We start from the raw sequence: 19,164 nt of genomic DNA, 5'->3' as shown, positions 1-19,164 counted from the left end.
CGGCGAGCACGGGCCCACGTCCAGCACCGACGGTGCCGTCCCCACTTGCTGGGGCCGCTTTGCCCTGTCCTGCTGTCCAGGACAGGCAGACAGCAGCGCGTGCTGCTCTCAGAAGCCAAAATATATATATATATATATTTTATATTTTTTTTAATATATATATATATATATATATCCAAAATATATAGATGTACGTATTTTTATATATATAAAATGAGCCGAGTTGAGGCATGCCATTTGCTCTGTGGGTTTTTTTTCCCCTTTTTCTTCTGGTCCCTACAGGTGGAAAAATCCCTCTCTTCCCCCTGCAGAGAGAAGATTAAGAAAGGCAAACGTATGAGAAAGGAAAAAAAAAAACCCCAAAAAACAAAAACTACCCTGTCTGAAAACAGATGGCCGCTTTTTATTGTCTTCTAACTAGGCTTCAGCTTTCGTTCCTGTCAGATGGACGAATCCGAGGACTACAGGGGCAGAAACTCTCCAGCTCCGGATCTCCGCCGGCTCTGTGGAGTCAGAGCATCTGCAGCAAAGAAAGTAAAATGCAGAGAAACGCTTTCAAGCAAGATTTGAAATTAAAAAATATAACAAAAAAAAAATTCTCATCCTGCTCTGAGCTTTCCTGAAAACGTGACACTTTTCCCCAGGGTAATTCTGAAAACGGAGCACGAGCGTGCCGCACCGGCCCGGGAGGACCGGCACCGCTGCGCTCGCTGGGGAACGGAGCAAGGAGGTGAGTGCTCCGGCTGCAGCGGCGATTCCCCTAGGGACGGCTGAGTCCGTCAGGCCCACGTCCATCCGTCCGTCCGTCCATCCGTCCGTCCGGGCCACCGGCAGCCTTCTCCCGCCGACCTCTGGAGGTCAGCAAGCGGCAGCGCTGGGCTCGGCGCGGGGAGGCAGCGCGGTGCTGAAGAGCCCCGCGCGGGATGGGCCCACCACAGCGCTGGTGACCCCCAAACTTCGCCAGCGCCGCCGTTGCAAACCCTCCGCCGCGAAACCCCGACCGCCTTCGCGGAGGAGCTGGCAATGCAAAGGAGAAAAGGAAGGAAAAAAGAAAAAAAAAATGGGTAAATTTATTACGTGGGATCTGACATCGCCCCCGTGCTGCAACCACCCCCCCCCCCCCCCCCCCGGCTCAGCACGTATCTGCTGCAGGTTGAAGGGAAGAGCGGACAAGCGCGGCTCAACACGGGCGCTGCTCCTCGGCCCGGGGATGCCCAGCGCTCGCAAACCCCGCGGCACTGCCGGCAGCCCCGGGGAAGCAGAGCCGCGAGCGGCGCTGAGCCGCGACGCCTTCCCCCCGGGAGCCCAGGCGCCCGTCCCGGCACGCTCTCCTCCTCCGTCGACGCTTCCCTTTGCACGTGAAACGTTTCTGTTTTCAGCCAACTTCCCCAAAATGCTAATTTGCGGGTTTCTCCCCCCCCCCCCCCCAGGAAAAGTCCACGTTTTCCAGAGAAGCATAACACTGCTTCTTGCGGAGATGTGTACAAAATGCTTTCGGCAAGACAACAGAAATACTTCTGCTGGCACAGCGAAACGGCCAGACTGCAGCCCGGCTCGCTGAACGCAGTCCTGATCTCCCTTCCACGACCCGCCGGGGAGCTCGGCCGGTGCACGGCTCCGAGCCCTGCCTGGGCGCGCGCTGCCTTCCCGCGGGGCTGAACGCACCGCCGCTTACGCAGGTTGCTTCGAGGGCGGCTAACGAGCCGAGGCCGAGCCTCGTTTGCCCGAGGCCCTTTACCCAAGCCAGGGCTGCTCCAACCTCTGCTTCAACTATTCTCCGCAGGTGCAAAACTCACCCCCGCCTGTGCGGTTTTTAAGTCTCCAGCCCAAATGCAAAGCTCACCTGTGATGACTCCAGGATAACGTAGGAAGCTTTTCTCCAGAAATGCATGTAACGGACTTCCAGCGTCGCAAGCTCAGCTCACCCGGCTTTATTTTCGGCAGACCCCGTCCGGAAGCTGGTCCTCGGGATGCTCACGGCCCGCACGCGTGTACCCTGGCTGAGAGCAGGCGTGCGCGGCTGGCGGCGAGGGGAGGTGCGCAGCCCCCCAGCAGCCCCCCAGCAGCCTACGGGCCGTCCCAGCCCGGGCGCGTCAGCCCAAAGCCGGGCAACCCGCCAGGCCCGGCCTCGGCGGCTCTGCGCGTGCAAAGCCGACCTCTTTCTGACTAACGCGACGTCAGAGCAGGACGGAGCGGTAAGAGCGGGGAGCTCTCACCCCTGTTCTAGCAGCTGGATAACGCACGGTTCCCCCCAGACGATGCCATGGGGCACTGGGACGGCCCTGCTCCAGCAGCGGGCAGAGCTGCTTCCCGGAGGCCCCTTGCCGCGGGGCTGCTGCAGCAGCCTGCTCTCTCCCAACGCCTATGAGTTTCATCCCAATTTCTGTAACGGGCCACGCGTGTCCCCAGGGAGCGAGACGTTTCCCAGCCCTGATGGACCTGGAGACCATTTCTGAGGGCCTGCGAGAAGGACGCTGGGCTTCACCGCACCGTGCCCTGGTGCAACCCATCCCAGCTGTGCTGCAAGCCGGGCCGAGCAGTAAAGGTCTCCAGATGTTGCTTCCTTAGCTATAAGCCACGGGAAGCTTAGGAAGGCGCTAAGCAATGCACACATAGCTCCTCGCAGCCCTCCGCCAGCGGCGCGGTGTGTTTGCCGGGGCATCTGCGGGAAGCCGGCCCTGCCGATAGCCCCAGCGCACTTTAAACGCGGCCACAGCCTGCACGAGGCAGTGCCTGCTCCCTGCGGACCTGCAGCTGCCACCACCCGCGGAAGCCGCTTTCGGTTTTCCTTTCCCTTCCCGGCGGGGAAGGCTGAGAACCTGCCACAGCTCGTTGCGCCGATGCCGCCGCGCTGCTCCCTGCTACGCTCGCCCCAGCCGCCCCGCGCCCAGGAGGAAACAAAAAGCCGCGTCGCTGCCACCCCGGCCAGGTAACCCCACCTTCCCTTTCGCAAGCGCGGGCGGGCGGCGCTGCCCACGGTACAAAGATCGGTGCCGGGGCGACGGCGCGCGCTGGCTCCCGCTGCCTCCGCCCGCCGCGCAGCACCCGCATGGGCAACGCCTGGAGCCGCTGCGTCGCCCTGGCCAGGAGGTAACGGCAAGCGGACGGGCTGCGGAGCACCCTTCCCTCCCCTCGCCCCCTATATACACCTATAGATTTGCAGCGCGGCGGGAGGACGGGCGTTCGGGCCGCGCTGGGCTCCGGCGGGCGGCACATGCCAGCAGACCCCGCGCGCTGCTTCGGCTTTTGCTTTGCCGGCCCAGAGGCTGCCCCGGCGCCCGGAGGCGGCAACACTGGGCGAGCAGGATCCGGCCCTCCCCGGGGCAACGCCGCAGCGTTGCCGATGCGGGGGGATTCATCGGCATCGAGGCAGGCGGAGGCGTCTCTACCAGCCGAGCGCCTGCCCCGGGTATCTGAGTGCGGAGAAAAAATTGGCCCCATCTGCATCACTTATAGCACCGCTTAATCGTTTGTGCCCGTTCCCGAGTTATCCAATATTGCTTTTCCTGTGGAATTGACTTCCTTGGCAATTTCTACCGAAAAGCGAGCAGTTTGGGCAACAGCGCACCTCCGCGCTGTCACCAGCCCCGTGCACTGCAGCTCCATCCGCTGAGGTGGCAATCGGAGTTCATCTTTTTTTTTTAATACATTAAGTAACTCGTGGTGGGAAAACACCCATCCCTTTGGAAAGAGCCCAGTGAAGGGGCGCAGTAAGGTGAACCGCAGTCGCTATTGCTTTACGGGGTCAAGATTTCAAGTAGACGCCGGCTCCAACCCTAGCAGCACGATGGCTTACGGCATCTCCTGATGACCCCGCCACCACGTTTCACCGTTTTAAACGGTGCCTGACTTGCGCTAGGAGAAGACATCCCGGGCTGAAAGATGCTCTGCGGTGCTCGAGGCGTGCGCTGGAGCAGGGGCTCCTCAGCGGTACGATAAAACAGGGGCACGAGTGCAGCTGCAAGTTTCAATTTGCAGGAGTTCAAAAGTTATTCTGCAAAAGTATATTGTGCACAGGGATATAACCTTGATAGCTTCACAGCTGTCCCGTGCATTTGTTGGGAGAGGAAACGAGGTATTTCAGCCAACGGGTTCAGCGTGCCGCCCAGGGAGAGGCTCCGCGACGGCAGCAGCAGCAGCGATGTGGCCCCCGGCGCAGCTCTGCCGCCGGGCTCCCGCAGCCGCCGGCACGGCTCTGCCCCTCGGCCTCCACCCCCGAGGCACTCGCTCGCACGCCCTTTAAGTCAAACAGATTTCGCTTTCTTGGACTTTGGGTTTCAACGTGCATAAGCTCCGTTTTATTTTTTCAGTGGTGCTTTGCGGTATTAATGCCTTTCAATCACCTTTGGTTGTAAACCGATTCCTGAAACATTTTGAAGTTCAGTCGAAATTAATCTTTACTCAAAGCTCGATCCCACCAGAACGAGCGTTAAGCAGGTTCCTGAAGTTTGTCCAAGTCTTTTCACAAGGAAAATCTCTTTCCGCTCCGCGAGGAACGGCCAGGCTAGGCCGCGTGAGCTGAAAGGAGGGAGCGAAGCAGGATTCAAAGGCAGAATATTAAAAATTCCCCAACACAGGCGTTGCACAGCTCCACGCCGCGCCGAGCCCCTCGCAGCCGACGCGCAGCCTTTCTGCCAAGTTTCTGCCTTTGATACGGCATTTTCCTGAAAAATCAAAACCGCTTTCAAAGAAAAACCTTGCACCAGCCTGCATTAATTTTGGGAAATCAAAAATGCAGAGCGAGATGCGTGACAGCTAACGTACGGCGCTGCATGGAAGCCTTGCCCGGGTTTTTTCCCGCTTTCCCACAGGGTGTTTTTTAGATAAAAGCCACGTTTCTGGCCGAGGCGCTTGCTGCAGCTGGCGCAGTCGAGTGCGAGGGTACGCGGTCCCCTCGGTGCTCCCCGGCCTTTCCTCCTCGCTGCGATCCCGAGCGATCCCGCGCAGCGGCAGCCGCCCGGGCCCCCTCCGAGTATACGCAGCGGGGAGCCGAAAGGACGGACTCAGCCCTTCCGCGAAGCCCCCGGATCCCGTTACCGGCAGATGCCCGGCGCACCGCGGCACGCACGCTCTCCGCCGAGGCCGCCGGCCTGGCACGGCCGCGAGCAGATGGCCCCAGCGCCGCGGCCCCGGGGTGCCGTCGGCTCTGCGACTCGCGCGGGCTCTGCGGGCCACCGCGGTCCCCGCTGCGCCTCCCGCTCGGCCCCCGGCAGAGCCGCGATGCTGCAGCAGCCAGGTTGCGCCCGAAAAGCCGGGGCTCCCCCCGAGCGGCTCCGCGGGGCGTCCGCACCCGTGCCAAGAGCCGCGCGCGCCCGTCCAACCCCGCGCTGGGAGGAGAGGCAGCCGGGAGCAGCGGCTCCAACTTCCTGGCGCGCGGGGAATCCTCCGGGATCGCCTTACAGCCATGTGTCCTTGGCTCATCCCCGTACAGTTGGAAAACACTGTAACGGGAGCCGGTTAATTGAAACAGCCGCTGGAACGGAGCGAAATCCCGGGAAACGCTGCCCCCCCCCCCCCCCCCGCACTGGGGACCCGTTGCGTTAACCGAACCGTGGCTGCTTTGCACTCCCCTCGCCGCGTTAGCCGGAATAAACGCGGGTGCTGCCGGCGCTGCCCGCGCGCTGCCCTCCGCGGTGGCCCGGAGAGGCCGGCGAGGAGGCAGCGCTGCCCCAGCAGCCGCTGGGCAGAAGCACCGGCGGTGCACGCTCCGCGCTCGCATGGCGCGAACAACCCCGGGGCCGCGGCGGGGACGCTCCTAGGCGCTGCCGTGCCGCCAATAAAGAGCGATACTAATACCGCGGGGGGCTCGCGAGCGCGCCCTGTCATCCGACCCAGCGCCGGTGGAAAGAGCAAAGCGCCGCTGCCCAAATTTGCCGCGAGCGATTTGAATCCGCTGACATTTGGCGGCCGCCGGGGAAGGGCTGGCGGTCGTTTCGGAGGGGAGCGGGGCCGCGGGCAGCCCCGGCGGTGCCCAGGCACGCTGCCGGTGTGCCCACGCGGGCGCTGCTCCGGTGTTTGGGCTCTGCCGGGGGCTCCAAGTTGAGCCGAGCCCGAGTGCCGTACCCCCAGCTCCGCTAAGCCCTTCTCCCCAGCGCCACCCGCCTCCGCAGCCCTTTCTGCAGGGATCCCACCTGCACCAGGCACCAAGGACAGGCCCCTCGCGCTGCCCCGCGGGGTGGTCACCACGCCGGGGAGAAGCCCGAGCCCCTGGGGTCAGCTCACCCAGGGCGACCCCATTGCTCGGATGTCCCTACCTTTGCGTTTCACCGTTGGTTTCTCTCTCCTTCGCCCCCTTTTTCTGCTCCCCTCTCCAGCACCGTGGTTTTCCGCAGCCGAACGGGGCCCGCTCCTCATCTCCTTGGCCGTGCGGCGGCCGTCGGTGCCGCCGGAGCGGGTCTTCCCTCGCTTGACTCACCCCATGGCTGGCAGCGACCCAGATCAGAGCGCGAGGCGAGCCCTCGGCCCGAAGGCACCGCTCCCAGCGCAGCCCCGGCGTCACCGGGCAGGGAGAAGGCGAAAGGTGCCACCACGTGTGGCCACCAGCAGCTCGGCAGGGAAGTCCCGGGGTGGTGGGGCTGTCCGCAGCGATACGGAGAGCCCAGCCAGGAGCGCCCGTGCCGGACACAGCAGATCTTGAAAAAGAAGAAAATCATGCTCAGAAATGAGAGCCACATTGAAATAAACTGGGTGGAAGAAGTAAAATGCCTATTTTTCAGAGAACTTCTCACTTCCACATGGGCATCTTAGTCACCTCAGACCTGTGGGAAGAAAAAAAAAATCACAACACTTCTGAGTAATACCTCGTCCCATATGGGGACACTGGGGCATCTTTCAATTGCAAAACACTTCCATTAATAAAGGACTCTCACTAAGAGTAAAATGCATCTTGCTGTGAACTGACGGTCACGATATCCCTACAGGTTGTGCTGGAGCTGTGGAAAGGAAGATGAAGGGAAATCTGATGACCTAAGTAAGTCAACCCTGGGATCAGCTTTATCAGTAGATGAGGTGGGACTGATGCCTAAAAACCTCCAGTATGGCATTCTGGGAAGGTTCAGTTCACAGAGGAAACTGCCTTACCCCTGCTGCTTTTCAGCTTTCTGGGATTCTTGGGAATACTAATATTACTGTCATTGACCTCGCTCAAGGGGTACATAAACTCCAAGTGAAGCACACAAGTGTGATATATGAATTACCAATGTTGCCTCCCCAGCTCTGTAATTTCTAGGGAAATAATAAATGGCACGAACTATGAAAAAGAGTATCTGATTCGGAAGCAACGCTGTGACACAGCCAAGCACTGCCACTCGCATTCTCCTACAGTGCTGTCACGCACTTTTAAATTCTTCTCTTAACCCCACAAAAAGTGTTTTACGTGATATAACAAAATCTATTTCTGAAATAAAAGACTAATCTTGCTTGCGATGAAGTGAATGATGCTCCTTCCCACTGACTTTAGCAATGCGAATCCAAGCACGCATTCTCTTGCCTTTAAACGTGATATGTATGTTTGGCTGGATTAGCAGGGAAATGAGGGCGGTTGCTAGTCCTCAGTTCGTCTTTGAAAAAGCCAAATTACGGGCTTTGCTGAGGACAGTGGCCGTTCCGGAGCTATGGTAAATCTGGGACTTCTTCAGGCAATCTAAAGGAGACAGCAGGAGCGAGCGGGCAGAGCAGGAGAGCATTGCTGGGGTAACAACCCGTGCACAATTCTCCCCCCCGGAGCTCAGGCTTAGCGGGAGCCCTCAGGAACTGAGCCCATCACACTTGTAGCAGAAAAGCCGAACGAAAGCACTGTCCTTGCAACTGTCTCAATGACACGAATAATGTGCCGCAGAGCTGAGGGGGACAAATGGTAAATCTGCAGCTAAGAACAATGATAATGAAAGCACAGAAGTGAAAATTCATTACTTGAGTCTGCTCAAGAGCTATCCTGAGGGACCCTCTTAGGCTTTCCAGGTTGCTTTAACCCTTTGGGCCTGGCTCCAATACCTCGTCCGACACGCTGGCCTTGACTGTGCTTTATTCCCTTTTTTCATTTCCTCATCAGAACTTTCTCCTGCTCGGAATAAAGTGCCGCGCGTCTTGCCAGACCTGCAGCGTTATGCCATTCACTGCTCAGCTTCCCGAAGCTGCACAGGCTCATATGGCAGAAAGGAGAGCGTAATACGGTTTTTGGTCAGCTGCTCTAGGATCGAGTCTAATAAAATTTGCTCCTATTTTCAACAGCTCACGTGGAGGTGGGAGCAGCGACTGGCGAAGACAGACAGCCCAGCTCCACAGGTGAGACCATTCCATCTCCGAAAGAGAAGTCTTTCCTGGCTACGTTTTGGGCTGCTGTCTCCTGGAGCAAAGGGGATGTATTTCAGCAGTGCTAAAGCACTGTCGCTTAGGATGCCCCGGCATCCTGCCAGGTCTCTGAAAAGTTGGAGATACCCATTGGGCATCTCCATGGCAACCCAAGGATGTTCATTCCAGACATGCTTTGGCTGGAATCGGATGGCTCGCAGTGTTCGTTTCGGAGTGGCAGTCTGTAAGGCTGATCTTTTACAGCTTGTTTAGAACGGGAATGTGAACCAAGAGAGCGTCTGCTCGCTCTTGATTCACAGACTACCAGGCTGCTGGGGAAGCAATGCACCAGCGCGTCTGGTGGCTTCAACCTAGGGAACGGGGTATTTCAAGGTGGTAGCAAAATACCTGGGAAAGAGTGACGATTTGGCAGGAGCAGAACTGATTTGATGTTTTGGATGTCTCCCATGGCCGGGATGAATGGCACTGAACGCAGAAGGGAGCAGGCAGCCCGTACTTGGCCGGTATTGCGTGCTACCGCAACCTGCCCGGGTCTTCAGGAAGCGCCTCAGCCACCCGCCACGGGAAGGTAGCAGCGTGGCAGGGGAAAACGACAGTGCTACGTGCGTGTCGTTGACGTTTTCGGTGGGAATGGGAGCAACGCGTGTCTAGGAGAAGGTGTGGCCCTGGAGGAGGGCTGGAGAGGTGGTGAAGGGGAACGCCAGTAGTGCTAACTTGGTAGAGCGAACCCGTGCTCTCGTCCCCGCTCTGCGAATAGCACCGCTGCCCACAGCACAGCGCAAGGACGCGGCAGCTCCAGGCAGCACGTACCTCCCGGTCCTTGGCAAGAACCCGTGCGTTTACGTGTGGAGGAAACAGTCCTGCCTCCCCTTGGGCACGTTCCTCCGGCCAGCCAGCTCCGTGTGTGGTGAGGGACATGGCAGGCCTCTTCTGTGTCACGCCGGGTCCTGGGAACACGTGCAGCACCTCTGGTCCAACGGACAACAGGTACCAAAACCAGGCCCGGTTCCCCCTAGATGTGTTCATCCATCTCCTACTGGCACCGTAACACCTCCTTAAGTCCCGACAAGCACCAGGTTCTTATCTCAGAGGCACCTGAGACCGCGTTTTGGCAGGTGTGCTTCAGAGAGGTGCCCACAAGCTCCAGGGCGACTCCCCTGCACACTGGTCTCCAAGCAACCAGGCTGAGCCTCCAGCTGACTTACGCGTTAGGAAGACCGGGCAGAGGAGGTAGCCCTTGTGTCTACGGGGTCAACGAGGGAAAGAGCTGATAGACTACAAAAGATGGCACTTGGTCTAGCAAAGTACCTCCTGCAGCTCTCAGGAAGTGACACGCTGCTTATTTTAATTAGAAGGGGCCAGGATGTCTCCTTAAAAAGCCGGAATAGGCTTTAAGGGAAAGGCTCAAACCTGCCTAGGTAATCTAGAGGACTCTAAAAAGGAGAATAGCTATAAAATCTCCACCACATTTGCACAATACGAGACTATGCAAAAAGCTAGAGTTGCTGAGAAGGGGTGCGTCAAGAAAGCCAGTCTGCTCTCATGTTCGTTACTACTGTAAGTAGATATAGCATGCTTTTTTCCCTTCATCTTTTCACCTATGTCTCTTAAAACATTTGTAACTGTATTACCTATCTCAGACGTATTTTGCAGTGTACATTAACCCAGCTTGTCTGAGGACAATTTTATGATAAGCGGTTAACAATAAAGCATGTTGCCCAAGGGCATGGCTAATGCATAATTCAGGTTACTGGGACACCTCAGCAATGCTCCCTAAACCTACCGCAGGGTATCCAAAGACTGTTCCTGGAAAAGCTGAAGGAGCCATTTTGAGAGCTGGTCTCAGGGTGGTTTGGAGAGGACACCACCTCTTCCAGGGACCAGTGGCAGCCAGGAGAGCTCGCTGGCCTCCAAGCGAGGTCACAGGGAGGGGGGGTCTGTCACACTTGCCTCAGTCCCCTGCACTGCCTTCAAAGGATGAGTTATTTGGAGATTATAAAAGGATTAATGCCTTAATGACTGCGCTGAGCCCGGCCAGAATCGCTCTCCCCATCTAGAAAGGCCAGCAATGAAAAGTAAGCCAAGCAGCACGTTGAAGGTCAACAGATCCATGCTCTGACAGACAAGACAGCATAGCTCTCAAGCACTGGCAACCTTTTCTGGCAAACGTCCTGCCGGCCGGCTCCCTCCCTGCAGCAGCAACGTACCCTGTGCGCTCGGGACAGCAGCAGCCCTGCCTTGGGCTGGTCTCGCTGCAGGCGGCAACATCCAGCTGCCGCTGCACAGAGAGAGGAGAAACAGCCTTCTAAAGCCACCCGAAATCGCTGAGGATGGAAGGAACGAGGAGACAAGGCCGCTCATACGCTGCTTTGCCGTAGGGCATGAATGTTGGCTTTTCTCATTTTCAAAAACCTTATCAAAACGTTTGTTGAACCTTTGGGTGCTGAAAGCTCATTCTTCAAAGAAAAAAGAGCAGCAGCAGTCACGACAATGCCACTTCTCAGTGGAAAAGTAGCAGAAACCTACACAAATATTTGCAGAGATGGGACGCTCGTACTCCCCAAACTCCGCTCCCCAGCCAGCTCCAGAAGAGAGGTGCCGATCATGTTGGCCCCCTCCGGCATCCATGGGAAGCCCCCACTGACTGCACCGGCGTTTTGCCAGCCCGCAGTTAGCGCGTGCACGGTGCAACCCCCTGTGCCGGCAGCACAGGAGAGACCCGCACCCCCGGGGAGCGGCGAGGGCCGTGTTGTGCCGTCGCACTAACACCACGGGCTGGCCGAGCCTGGCTGATACGTCCCCACGCCAGAAGATCGCTCGTTACGCAGACCACGCCGGCGGAGGACGCGACCAGCAGCCCCGCGCGAGATGCTAGCACTGCCTGCTCCCAGAAAACAGGCGCTCTCCCGTCCGGGCACAGCTATGTCCACACTGGAAAAGGAGGCAGGTGGACTGCGAACTTGAAGGAGTGCCCCGGCAGCGTTTCCTCCCGGGTTTGGTGGCGCTCGGTTCAGTTCTGCGCACACGAACAAACCTCATTGTCTTGCTGCAATCTAAATACGTCCTGACCTCTCCTCCCGGGACTATCCCGGCCACCGGTCCGCTTCCTGGTTGTGCGGATACCGGGAAACTGAATACAAGGGTTTATAGTTCAGTGGAAAGTTCTGCTGCTGTCTTAAATCACAGAGCGCAGCTGCTGACACAGCAGAAGCTGCAAGGCGAACAGAGCGTTTGAGCAGTCTGTGGCGTGGAAGCTGCTGGAAGGAGAGCAAATTCGGTGTGGTACAGCTCCGTCGGAAGCAGAAAGAAAGGACAGGCAGGCCAGAAGAGTAGATTAAAACTCATCAGAGTGCAATTGTAATGTGTTATACAACACAAACGAGTCCTGGAGCTTCAAAGTTAACTTGCAATTGAGAAAGAAAATGGCAGCTGAAATTCAATGTCTATAAATGCAAAGTAATGGATGTGAAAAAACCAAACTCCGAATATATACACATGTGCCCACAATAATGGGTTCTAAATTAGCTATTCTGAGTCAGGAAGAAGATCTTGGGAGCCTTTGTGGATCGTTCTGTGAAAATACCAGCTCAGTGGCAGGCAAACAAAGCAAGGATAATGCTAGGACAGGACTTTAGTAGAAAGGGCACAGAGAACAAAACAGAAATCATCAGCGTGCCGCTGTCGAAAGCCAGTTGCGCCTGCACGTGGGACGGCATGTCCGGTCCCCGTCCCTCGTCTCAGAAGGGCTTTGGTCAACCTTACCAAGGCACAGAGGAGGAGGAGGATCAGCAGTGACTCCTGCACAGAGAGAAGAAACAGGCTGGGGCCCTCCAGCTTGGAAAAGAGGTGACTACTGCTGTAGGCACACGCATTCATCGACAGCACAGGGAGAGGAAAGGGCACCATGACTTCTCAAAACACATGAACCAATAGGCCTCAAATGGCAGGGCCAGGCAGAGATTTTCAAACAGCGTGTATTAACCTGTGGAGCTCATTACCCACAGGTGTCATCAACGCCAAACCTGAAAGGTAGTTCCAAAATCAATCAGACAAATTTGTGGCAGAAAAGTCCATCAGGAACCAGTAAATACGGTGACCACAGAATTCCCTAAATTACAAGTTGCCTTAAGCAAGGGGGGCTTGTCATGGAGAAAGCATTGCCCTCTTGCTTTCTTCTCATGCTTCCCTTAGGCATCCCCTACCAGCCACTGTGGGTGGCAAGGCACAAGTCTAGGTGTACTTTTGGTCTGACCGGCTACGGTTGTACTTACCTTGCCACCGGTGACACACCAAACAACACCAGCGGGATTCAGCATCCAGGTCCAAGTTTCCGAGCAAGGCTGGTGACTGCTGAGCTGCGCAAATTCAGCCAGCTCCCAAAAAGGCCTGGTTTTCCCAAGCCAGGCGCACAACAGCAGGTCACGAAAGCTGGGCCCTTCCATGGTGGCTCAGGCTGGCAGCAAAACTGAAGGCACTCCAAAGCCAGGAGGAACAGGGGTGGGGGCTCACCTTGTCCACCTTCAGAGGTCAGCAGCGTTGAGGCCTCCCTTCCAGGGGGCAGAGAGGAGGCAGCCCTCCAAGGCGGGAGGGCATCTCCCTGCAAGGTGGACAGCCAGGGCACATCAAAAGAGCTTGCCCTGCAAGCCTCCCCGTGGCTCTCCACTGAGAACAAGGGGAGCCCTAGCGTTTTTCTCCAGGTGCAGATACCTACAACGGTCTCGGTTAAAACTGAGGACAATCTCAAAGTATTTGGGCACCCTCAGATACAGCTGTGGCCCTAGCAGGACTGAGGCTGAACCAGCAACAACCCTCCAGAGCGGCAGAGCTGCTTCCCACCGCACGTCCTGCTGGAGCTGGTGTGAGTGACCAAAACACGCTTAAGGCAAAATACCCGTAGAAGAGTTAAAACAGTTTCTTCAGGAATGAAGCCTGTAATTTTCTTTTCTATCCAAGGGGATTTAAATAACCTAATTCTTGCTCTACATTTGTATAGCCTCTTCGTCGCCCAGATCGCCCCTGTCGGAACGACACCAAAGTGGTAAATACATGTAGTCGTGCTGCTCTGATCGCTTCCCTTTTTCCCTGGCCTGGGACTTAGGTGAACATCTTCAATCCTGCAGCAAATTAATAGAGCTGCCATCATTTTAAAATCAACACAACACTAAAAGGCTTTCTCCTTTCCCTCCCCAAATCGTAAATTTTTTACTTCAAAAATATCCTGGCGCACAGACAGATGCTGCTGGTCCTGACCTTGGCTTGGGCCAATGACAGATTTCCCATGCATGAGAAATTGCACAGCTTTAAAACTCCCTCAAACGCTGCGGGGCTACAACCAGGCTTGACGCTGCAGGGGGAGGTGCCAGCACCCTCCCCAGGCGAAGCCTCTGGGCTTATGGCACCGTTACGAAAAGACGGTCGGAAACCTCCCCTTCCTCTTAAGCTATCTCTTTGCAGTGAAAAAAAGTAGGAAAAAATAAAATGCAAACAAACCCCTCCAAAAGCAGTTGCCTCTTCCCCTGAGGATCATTATTTTTTGGGAAGCAGAAACTTCCTGCGAATTCTTTGATTTCACTGAAAACCCATTTGGGCTGGGAGCAGCTGAGCTGCCGTAACAGAGACAGCCGCGAGCTGCTCAGATCGCAGCGGCAGGACCGGTATCTGCGAGCAGCTGGGCCAGCAACATCAAGCTCATCATTAAAAGGACTAAAAGCTAGCTGTGACTACCCGGTTTTTACAGCCTGCCAGGGCGGAAGGCTGGAGAAACGCAGCTCCGAGGAGGGAAGCGGCGGCAGCGACGGTGCAGGCAGCCCCACGAGCTTGGCTGCGGAGGTCCCGGGCTGCACCAGACCGCCGCGTCCAGTTCACGTTCACGTTCCAGCAGTGAAGCCTTCGTTCATCAGCAGCCCCGTCAGGTTTTTCTCCTTGTCACCGCTGAGCCATCCCCTCTCCGGGGCTAGAGCGGAAGCAGGTTAAGAGAAGATCTCAGGGAGCAGAGGGGTTTTGCTGGAGGAGCAAGGCAAGGCCGTGCAGCGGACAGCGTCAAGGGGCACGTGGCGAGGTGGGGGGCAGCGGCAGAGAAGCGAGCTGGTGGGAAGACGCGTAGGCCAGAGCCGGGTTTGGTGCGGGCACCTGAGCGACGGCAGAAAAGGGATTTGGCAGGGCTGATGAGCAGCTCAGGACAGACCATCAGCCAGCGTGCACGCCCAAGGAGAGGAGGGAGAAAGGACGGACCCCAAAGGGGGCTAAAACGCGGGAGACGGTGCAGACGATGGAGAGGAAAGGGTGTCTGCCCGGGGGTGGCACGGGCAGAGGCAGCAGGACTCGGTGACAGGTGAGGAGGGGAGTGCTAAAGGCCAACGGGCAGATGGCAAAACTGCGATTAGAAAGTCACTGCAGTCATAAATCTCGGGGACCTGAGCTGGAGACGGGCAAGTCCCAGATGGCTTGGAAAGTCCGCCCGCTCGAGCCCGGCGTGCCCGGGTGTGCATCTGTCGCTCCCTCGTGCCGCTTGCCCCGCGCTCCCTTCCCTCCTCCCTCCCGTTGGATCCCAGCACCGTTAACTCGCTGCTTATGGCGAGGCCCCAGCCGAGCGCCGTGTCGGCTGTCCGTGCCTTGGAAGGGGCTCAGGAGCAGGCACGGGGCAGCGAGCTGGGAGGGAACGGGACTTTTATAGAGGTCCTTGGGGGAAAACCCACCTCTCGGGACACGAGTAACCTAACACCGGGCAGCAGCACCAGCTCCTGCCCGCAGCCTTGGAAACAGCTGCCCCCCGAACCGCTGCCAGGAGAGCAAAGTGCTCTGGGGCTCCCGCAGCGATGAGGGCTCGCGACCCCCCCAAAAAGCCCGGCGGCGCCCGGGCCGCGCTGCCTCGCCGGGGCCGAAGGGGTGCCGGGCGGCAGGGTGCCGTCCCCGCGCGGCAGAGCCCTCCGGCCCACAGGTGCGCCCGGTCCCCCGAGACCCCCGGCCAAACACGCCTCGCTGGCAGCGCTCGCGCGGGACGCGGGCCAGCGGTAAAATTAGAAAGCTTTCCCCTGCCAGCCCCTTCTCCAGGCTGCGGGGCCAGCTGCGCCGGGCTGCTAGCTCCTACTGTAGCCCTTCTCCTGCCCCGTTTTGGGGCTCGGAGAGCTTCGAGGAAGAGAGGATTTCCACGGCTTTCGCTTTGCGGGAGCGCCGTCCCGTTGCGGCAGCCTGCGGAGAGCCGGGCCGGCACAATGACGGGCGCAAGAGACCGATCCTTGGCCGCTTCGGCACAGTCCCCTTTCCACCGTGCACTTCCCCCCGCTACCTTTGCTTTGCTCGCTAAGCCTCGGAAAGGCTAAACCTCCCCTGCAAAAACTGCTGCTAAGCCCCGCTCTGGAGCGGCTCCCTCCCCGCAGCGCGAGGCTGCAGCCCCCCGCGCGGCTGCCGTCCCCCTCTGCCCGCTCTCTGCGGTGGCTGCTGCTAGTATTTACACGCCCAAGCATCTTTTTAGTTTCCACTCGGGGTGCAAACCGAGAGAGAGAAATCCTTTTAAGGATTTCTGCGAGCTTCAGAAAGCAAATCGCCCCCCGGCTCACCAGCGCTGCTGGGGGATTTGAGCGCGGACAAGTGCTCAGAGCCGAAAGGGCAGCGAGGGGGGGGAGCGGAGGGCATGAAACGGGACCTCTGCCGCGGCTCCTTCCTCCGCGCCGGGCAACGGAGCCCTCCTGCGATTTCCTTTCAAAGGCGCCTTGTAACCTCTTCATTAGGGGAGGCTTTGGCAGGGGCCGAATGGTGCGACGGGCAGGGCCAGCCTGCGCGGGCTCCGTCCTGGGGGCAGACCACTCGCCTCTCCAAGGGCGGAAAACCAACACCGCGGCCGGGAGCGGCGGCAGCTCCGCGGGAGGCACGGCGCCGGGCCATGCTCTGATGGGTACCATGGACTTCCAGGCAGAGCCCAGCGCGGTCAGGTTCAATTTGCTGCTTATTGTCCACCCCGAGAAGACAACAAGCAGGCAAAAAGCGCAGAGGGACAGGCGGACGGAGAGCAGTGCCTCAGCCCCGAGCCCAGGTAAAGCCCTGCCTGGGGCCGCGGCGAGGGAGGGAGGGAGGGAGGCTGCAGCTGCGGCACCGGCTGCGCGGCCGGCGCCGGAGCCAAGCAGCAGCCTTGGAGCAGGGTTTGGGGTTTCGCCCTTCTCGCTCCTCTGTCCCTTCTGTTTAAAGGAGCGTGCTGCAAAGCCCCCAGATTCAGACTTTCCCGTAGAAACGTGGCTCGGCTGCACAGCCCTCGTGCCGGAGAAGCCCTCCTCTCGCACCCGTCAAGGCAGGGCACGGTGCTGCATGCTGCGCAGCACCCGGCTCCGCGGCCCGGGCGCGGAGGAGGCAACGCGCAGGGGAACGAATCCGAGGACCGCGTTGGCACCTTGCTCTGTCCCGCGACAGCCCTGAGGAGCCCCCGCAGGCTCAGCCAGCCGTGCGGAGGGAGCGGGGAGCGAGCTCGGCTGCTGAGCCCCAGACCAGTGCCTACGGCAGAGGGAAACAGGGACAAAGCTGTTTGCAGGGTGCCTGGGCTTTGTCTGCAGCCACGACTGCCCTGAGCCATTTATAGCCGCAGTCTGGGGCCGGTCTCCCCTGGCCTCGCTGCTCTCCCTCCAGGGGATCTTCCAAACAGCCACGGCTGTGCGCTGCGAATGCGGGGAGCCCCTCGCTGCAGAGCCGAGAGGAGAAAAGGAATATTTCTGCCCTGGCTCTAAAACCTCGGGGGAAAGCTAGCTCTATCACACAACCAGGTCCAGGTCAACAAGGGTAGGCAGGGCTGGCACAGAAGGTATCCTCATGCCTCATCTAACAGGGCATCTTATACCTTCCCCAATACAAGCGAGCCCTGGGGGGACCACCTGGGTTTAAAACATTGTACTGTCTCCCTTCTGCGACTTCATGCTCTAGCAGCAGGGGCTGCAACCAATGCCACAGATGAAGCAGGAAAGGTGGATCCTGATGACACCTGAATTCGGTTGTTGTGATGGGTCAGAGGAAAGCTTTAGGGGTGCTTGGCCTTCAGCCACTGCCAGAACCTCGTACATGCCAGTGGCACGCAAATATCGCAGTGCCGTAGCACTGGAAATCCCTCATCTAGACCCCCCCCATGAGCTGGGAGGTTTGGTCTGCACAGCAGAGACCAAAGCTTGGGTCCCATCAGGGCAGGGCTGATGCACGCTAAAATCCAGGTTTCCAGAGGAGGAAAGAGCAGCGCAAGGGGAAGAGATCTAATGACTGTGAACTCTGCAGCTTTTTTACATGTTTTTTGACCCTGTCGTGGGGCGATTTCTGCCTCTCTCTGTGTTTCGTTCCTGGGCCCACGCTGCACGGTACTCCAGGAGGAGCGTCTGCCAACCTCATGTTTATATTTTACAGGTTTACAGGAGGATGGAAATGGAAACAACAGATCACGGCCACCGGAGGGGAGAGACCGTAACGGTATGTTGTCTCCTCACTCTACGTGGGGGAAAACCGCGCTGCAGATAAACTAACCACGGTACACAAAATCCATTGGCAGGCTTTGAGCCGCCAGCTGTGCCTCTCGAGCAGCTGCGCGCTTGGGACGACCCAGCCCCTTTCAGCCCTTCGGCGGGGTTTGCTAAGCACGCTCAGAGGCCCGGGGACACGTGCCACGGGACGCGTCCCCCCCGAGCTCCCCTGTCCCCCGCGGGCAGGGTGCACGTCAGGATGGGGGAGCCGCCCCGCAGAACCCAGGCGCGACGGGCAGGGGACTCGACTCTCCCGCAAGCTGTCCCGGAGCTAGGTCATGTTTCAGGTGCATGGAGCTCTTCCACACTTCACAGCCAGCTGATGGCAGGGGAAACGCAGTGCCCCAGGTTGCTCAGGCAGCAGCGAGAGCTTCCAGAGACTTCCCCAGGATTCACGTGGCTCAGGGAGGATCTGTGCGTGCAGGAAACGCTTGGGTTTTCACCCTGTCTGCCCACCGACCCTCTCCTGGTCTCCGCCGCTCGGGGGCTGCTGGGCGCAGCCGTGCAGGTCAGCCGTGCCCCGCCGCAGGGAAAGCTGTGGCCGCCAGCCGTGAGTGTCCCCCGCCCCTTCCGCGCCCCTCTGCCCAGAAAGTTAGGAGCAACGTCTGAAGAGGGTGTCCCTGGCTGCGCACCAGCGTGCTGCAGGACTGCGCTGCGACACGAACTAGCAGCTCCTTCCCAGGGAAGGGACTCGGAGCAGCACGCTCGCTTTCCTCACGGTCTAAGCATAACGCCATGTCTAGCAGGGAAAGGCGAGGGGCAGAGACAAAGCAAAAAGCAGATTCGTTAGAATAAACATCAGTTCGGTCTGATGGTACCAAACAGTTGATTCCAGTTATACCGCGCAGGAGCTTTGCTCCCACAGGACCAGCTACAGCGGTGCACAAAAGCCGTGGCTGCTGCCAGCACACTGCTTGGCAGCGCTCCTGACCCGCGTCCCTCCGAAATCGATGGCGGCCGGATAAAGCTCCCAGACCAAGCAAGCAAGCAGTAGTTCACGGCGAGATACAACTCATTTTTACAAATCTGATGGTATCAGACACCAGATAACAAAAACCTTAATTCCACAAAGCAGACAAATACCCATCTCTGCAGAACGCTCTCCTGCTCCTCCGTCACGCCCAAGAGGGTCTGCAACTCTGCCGCAGCGCAGAAGCCAGCGCATCTATCACGAGCGAAGGGACAGTATTGACTAGCTACCGCACAGGACTAACTGCGGGACTAGCAGGATTTAGTGCAGATCTGCACAGGGGAAACTTTTTCTGGCAGCTCTGCCTTAAGCACAATTTCAATCCCCTTAAGGATCACTAAGAAACCCTGATGTCGAAAGGACGGAGCTCTTGATCCTCTAGCACCACAGGGGTTAATA

At 58.3% G+C, this 19,164-nt stretch overlaps 1 protein-coding gene and 1 long non-coding RNA gene across 2 annotated transcripts in view; one reads left to right on the top strand and one right to left on the bottom strand.

The window, feature by feature from the left end:
* Window positions 1-383: 383 nt before the first annotated feature.
* LOC135329190 (uncharacterized) lies at window positions 384-9,787 on the bottom strand. Its single transcript, XR_010390542.1, has 3 exons — window positions 6,255-9,787; window positions 1,844-4,664; window positions 384-1,017 (listed from the first exon to the last, which is right to left on the bottom strand). It is a non-coding gene; the product is annotated as an uncharacterized LOC135329190 (long non-coding RNA).
* Window positions 3,030-19,164, top strand: part of KY (kyphoscoliosis peptidase) — a 36,652-nt gene continuing 20,517 nt past the window's right edge. Inside the window, exons 1-4 of the mRNA XM_026100532.2 lie at window positions 3,030-3,090; window positions 6,921-6,970; window positions 8,230-8,283; window positions 17,683-17,745. Of these exons, the coding sequence (XP_025956317.2) occupies window positions 3,050-3,090; window positions 6,921-6,970; window positions 8,230-8,283; window positions 17,683-17,745 (208 nt within the window). The 5' untranslated portion in view covers window positions 3,030-3,049. The remainder of the gene's footprint in view (window positions 3,091-6,920; window positions 6,971-8,229; window positions 8,284-17,682; window positions 17,746-19,164) is intronic.

Source organism: Dromaius novaehollandiae, chromosome 9 (assembly GCF_036370855.1).
Source record: "Dromaius novaehollandiae isolate bDroNov1 chromosome 9, bDroNov1.hap1, whole genome shotgun sequence".
Taxonomy (NCBI): domain Eukaryota; kingdom Metazoa; phylum Chordata; class Aves; order Casuariiformes; family Dromaiidae; genus Dromaius; species Dromaius novaehollandiae.
The sequence above is the reverse complement of the archived record's forward strand: the minus strand, read 5'-3'. Positions and strand labels throughout refer to the sequence as shown.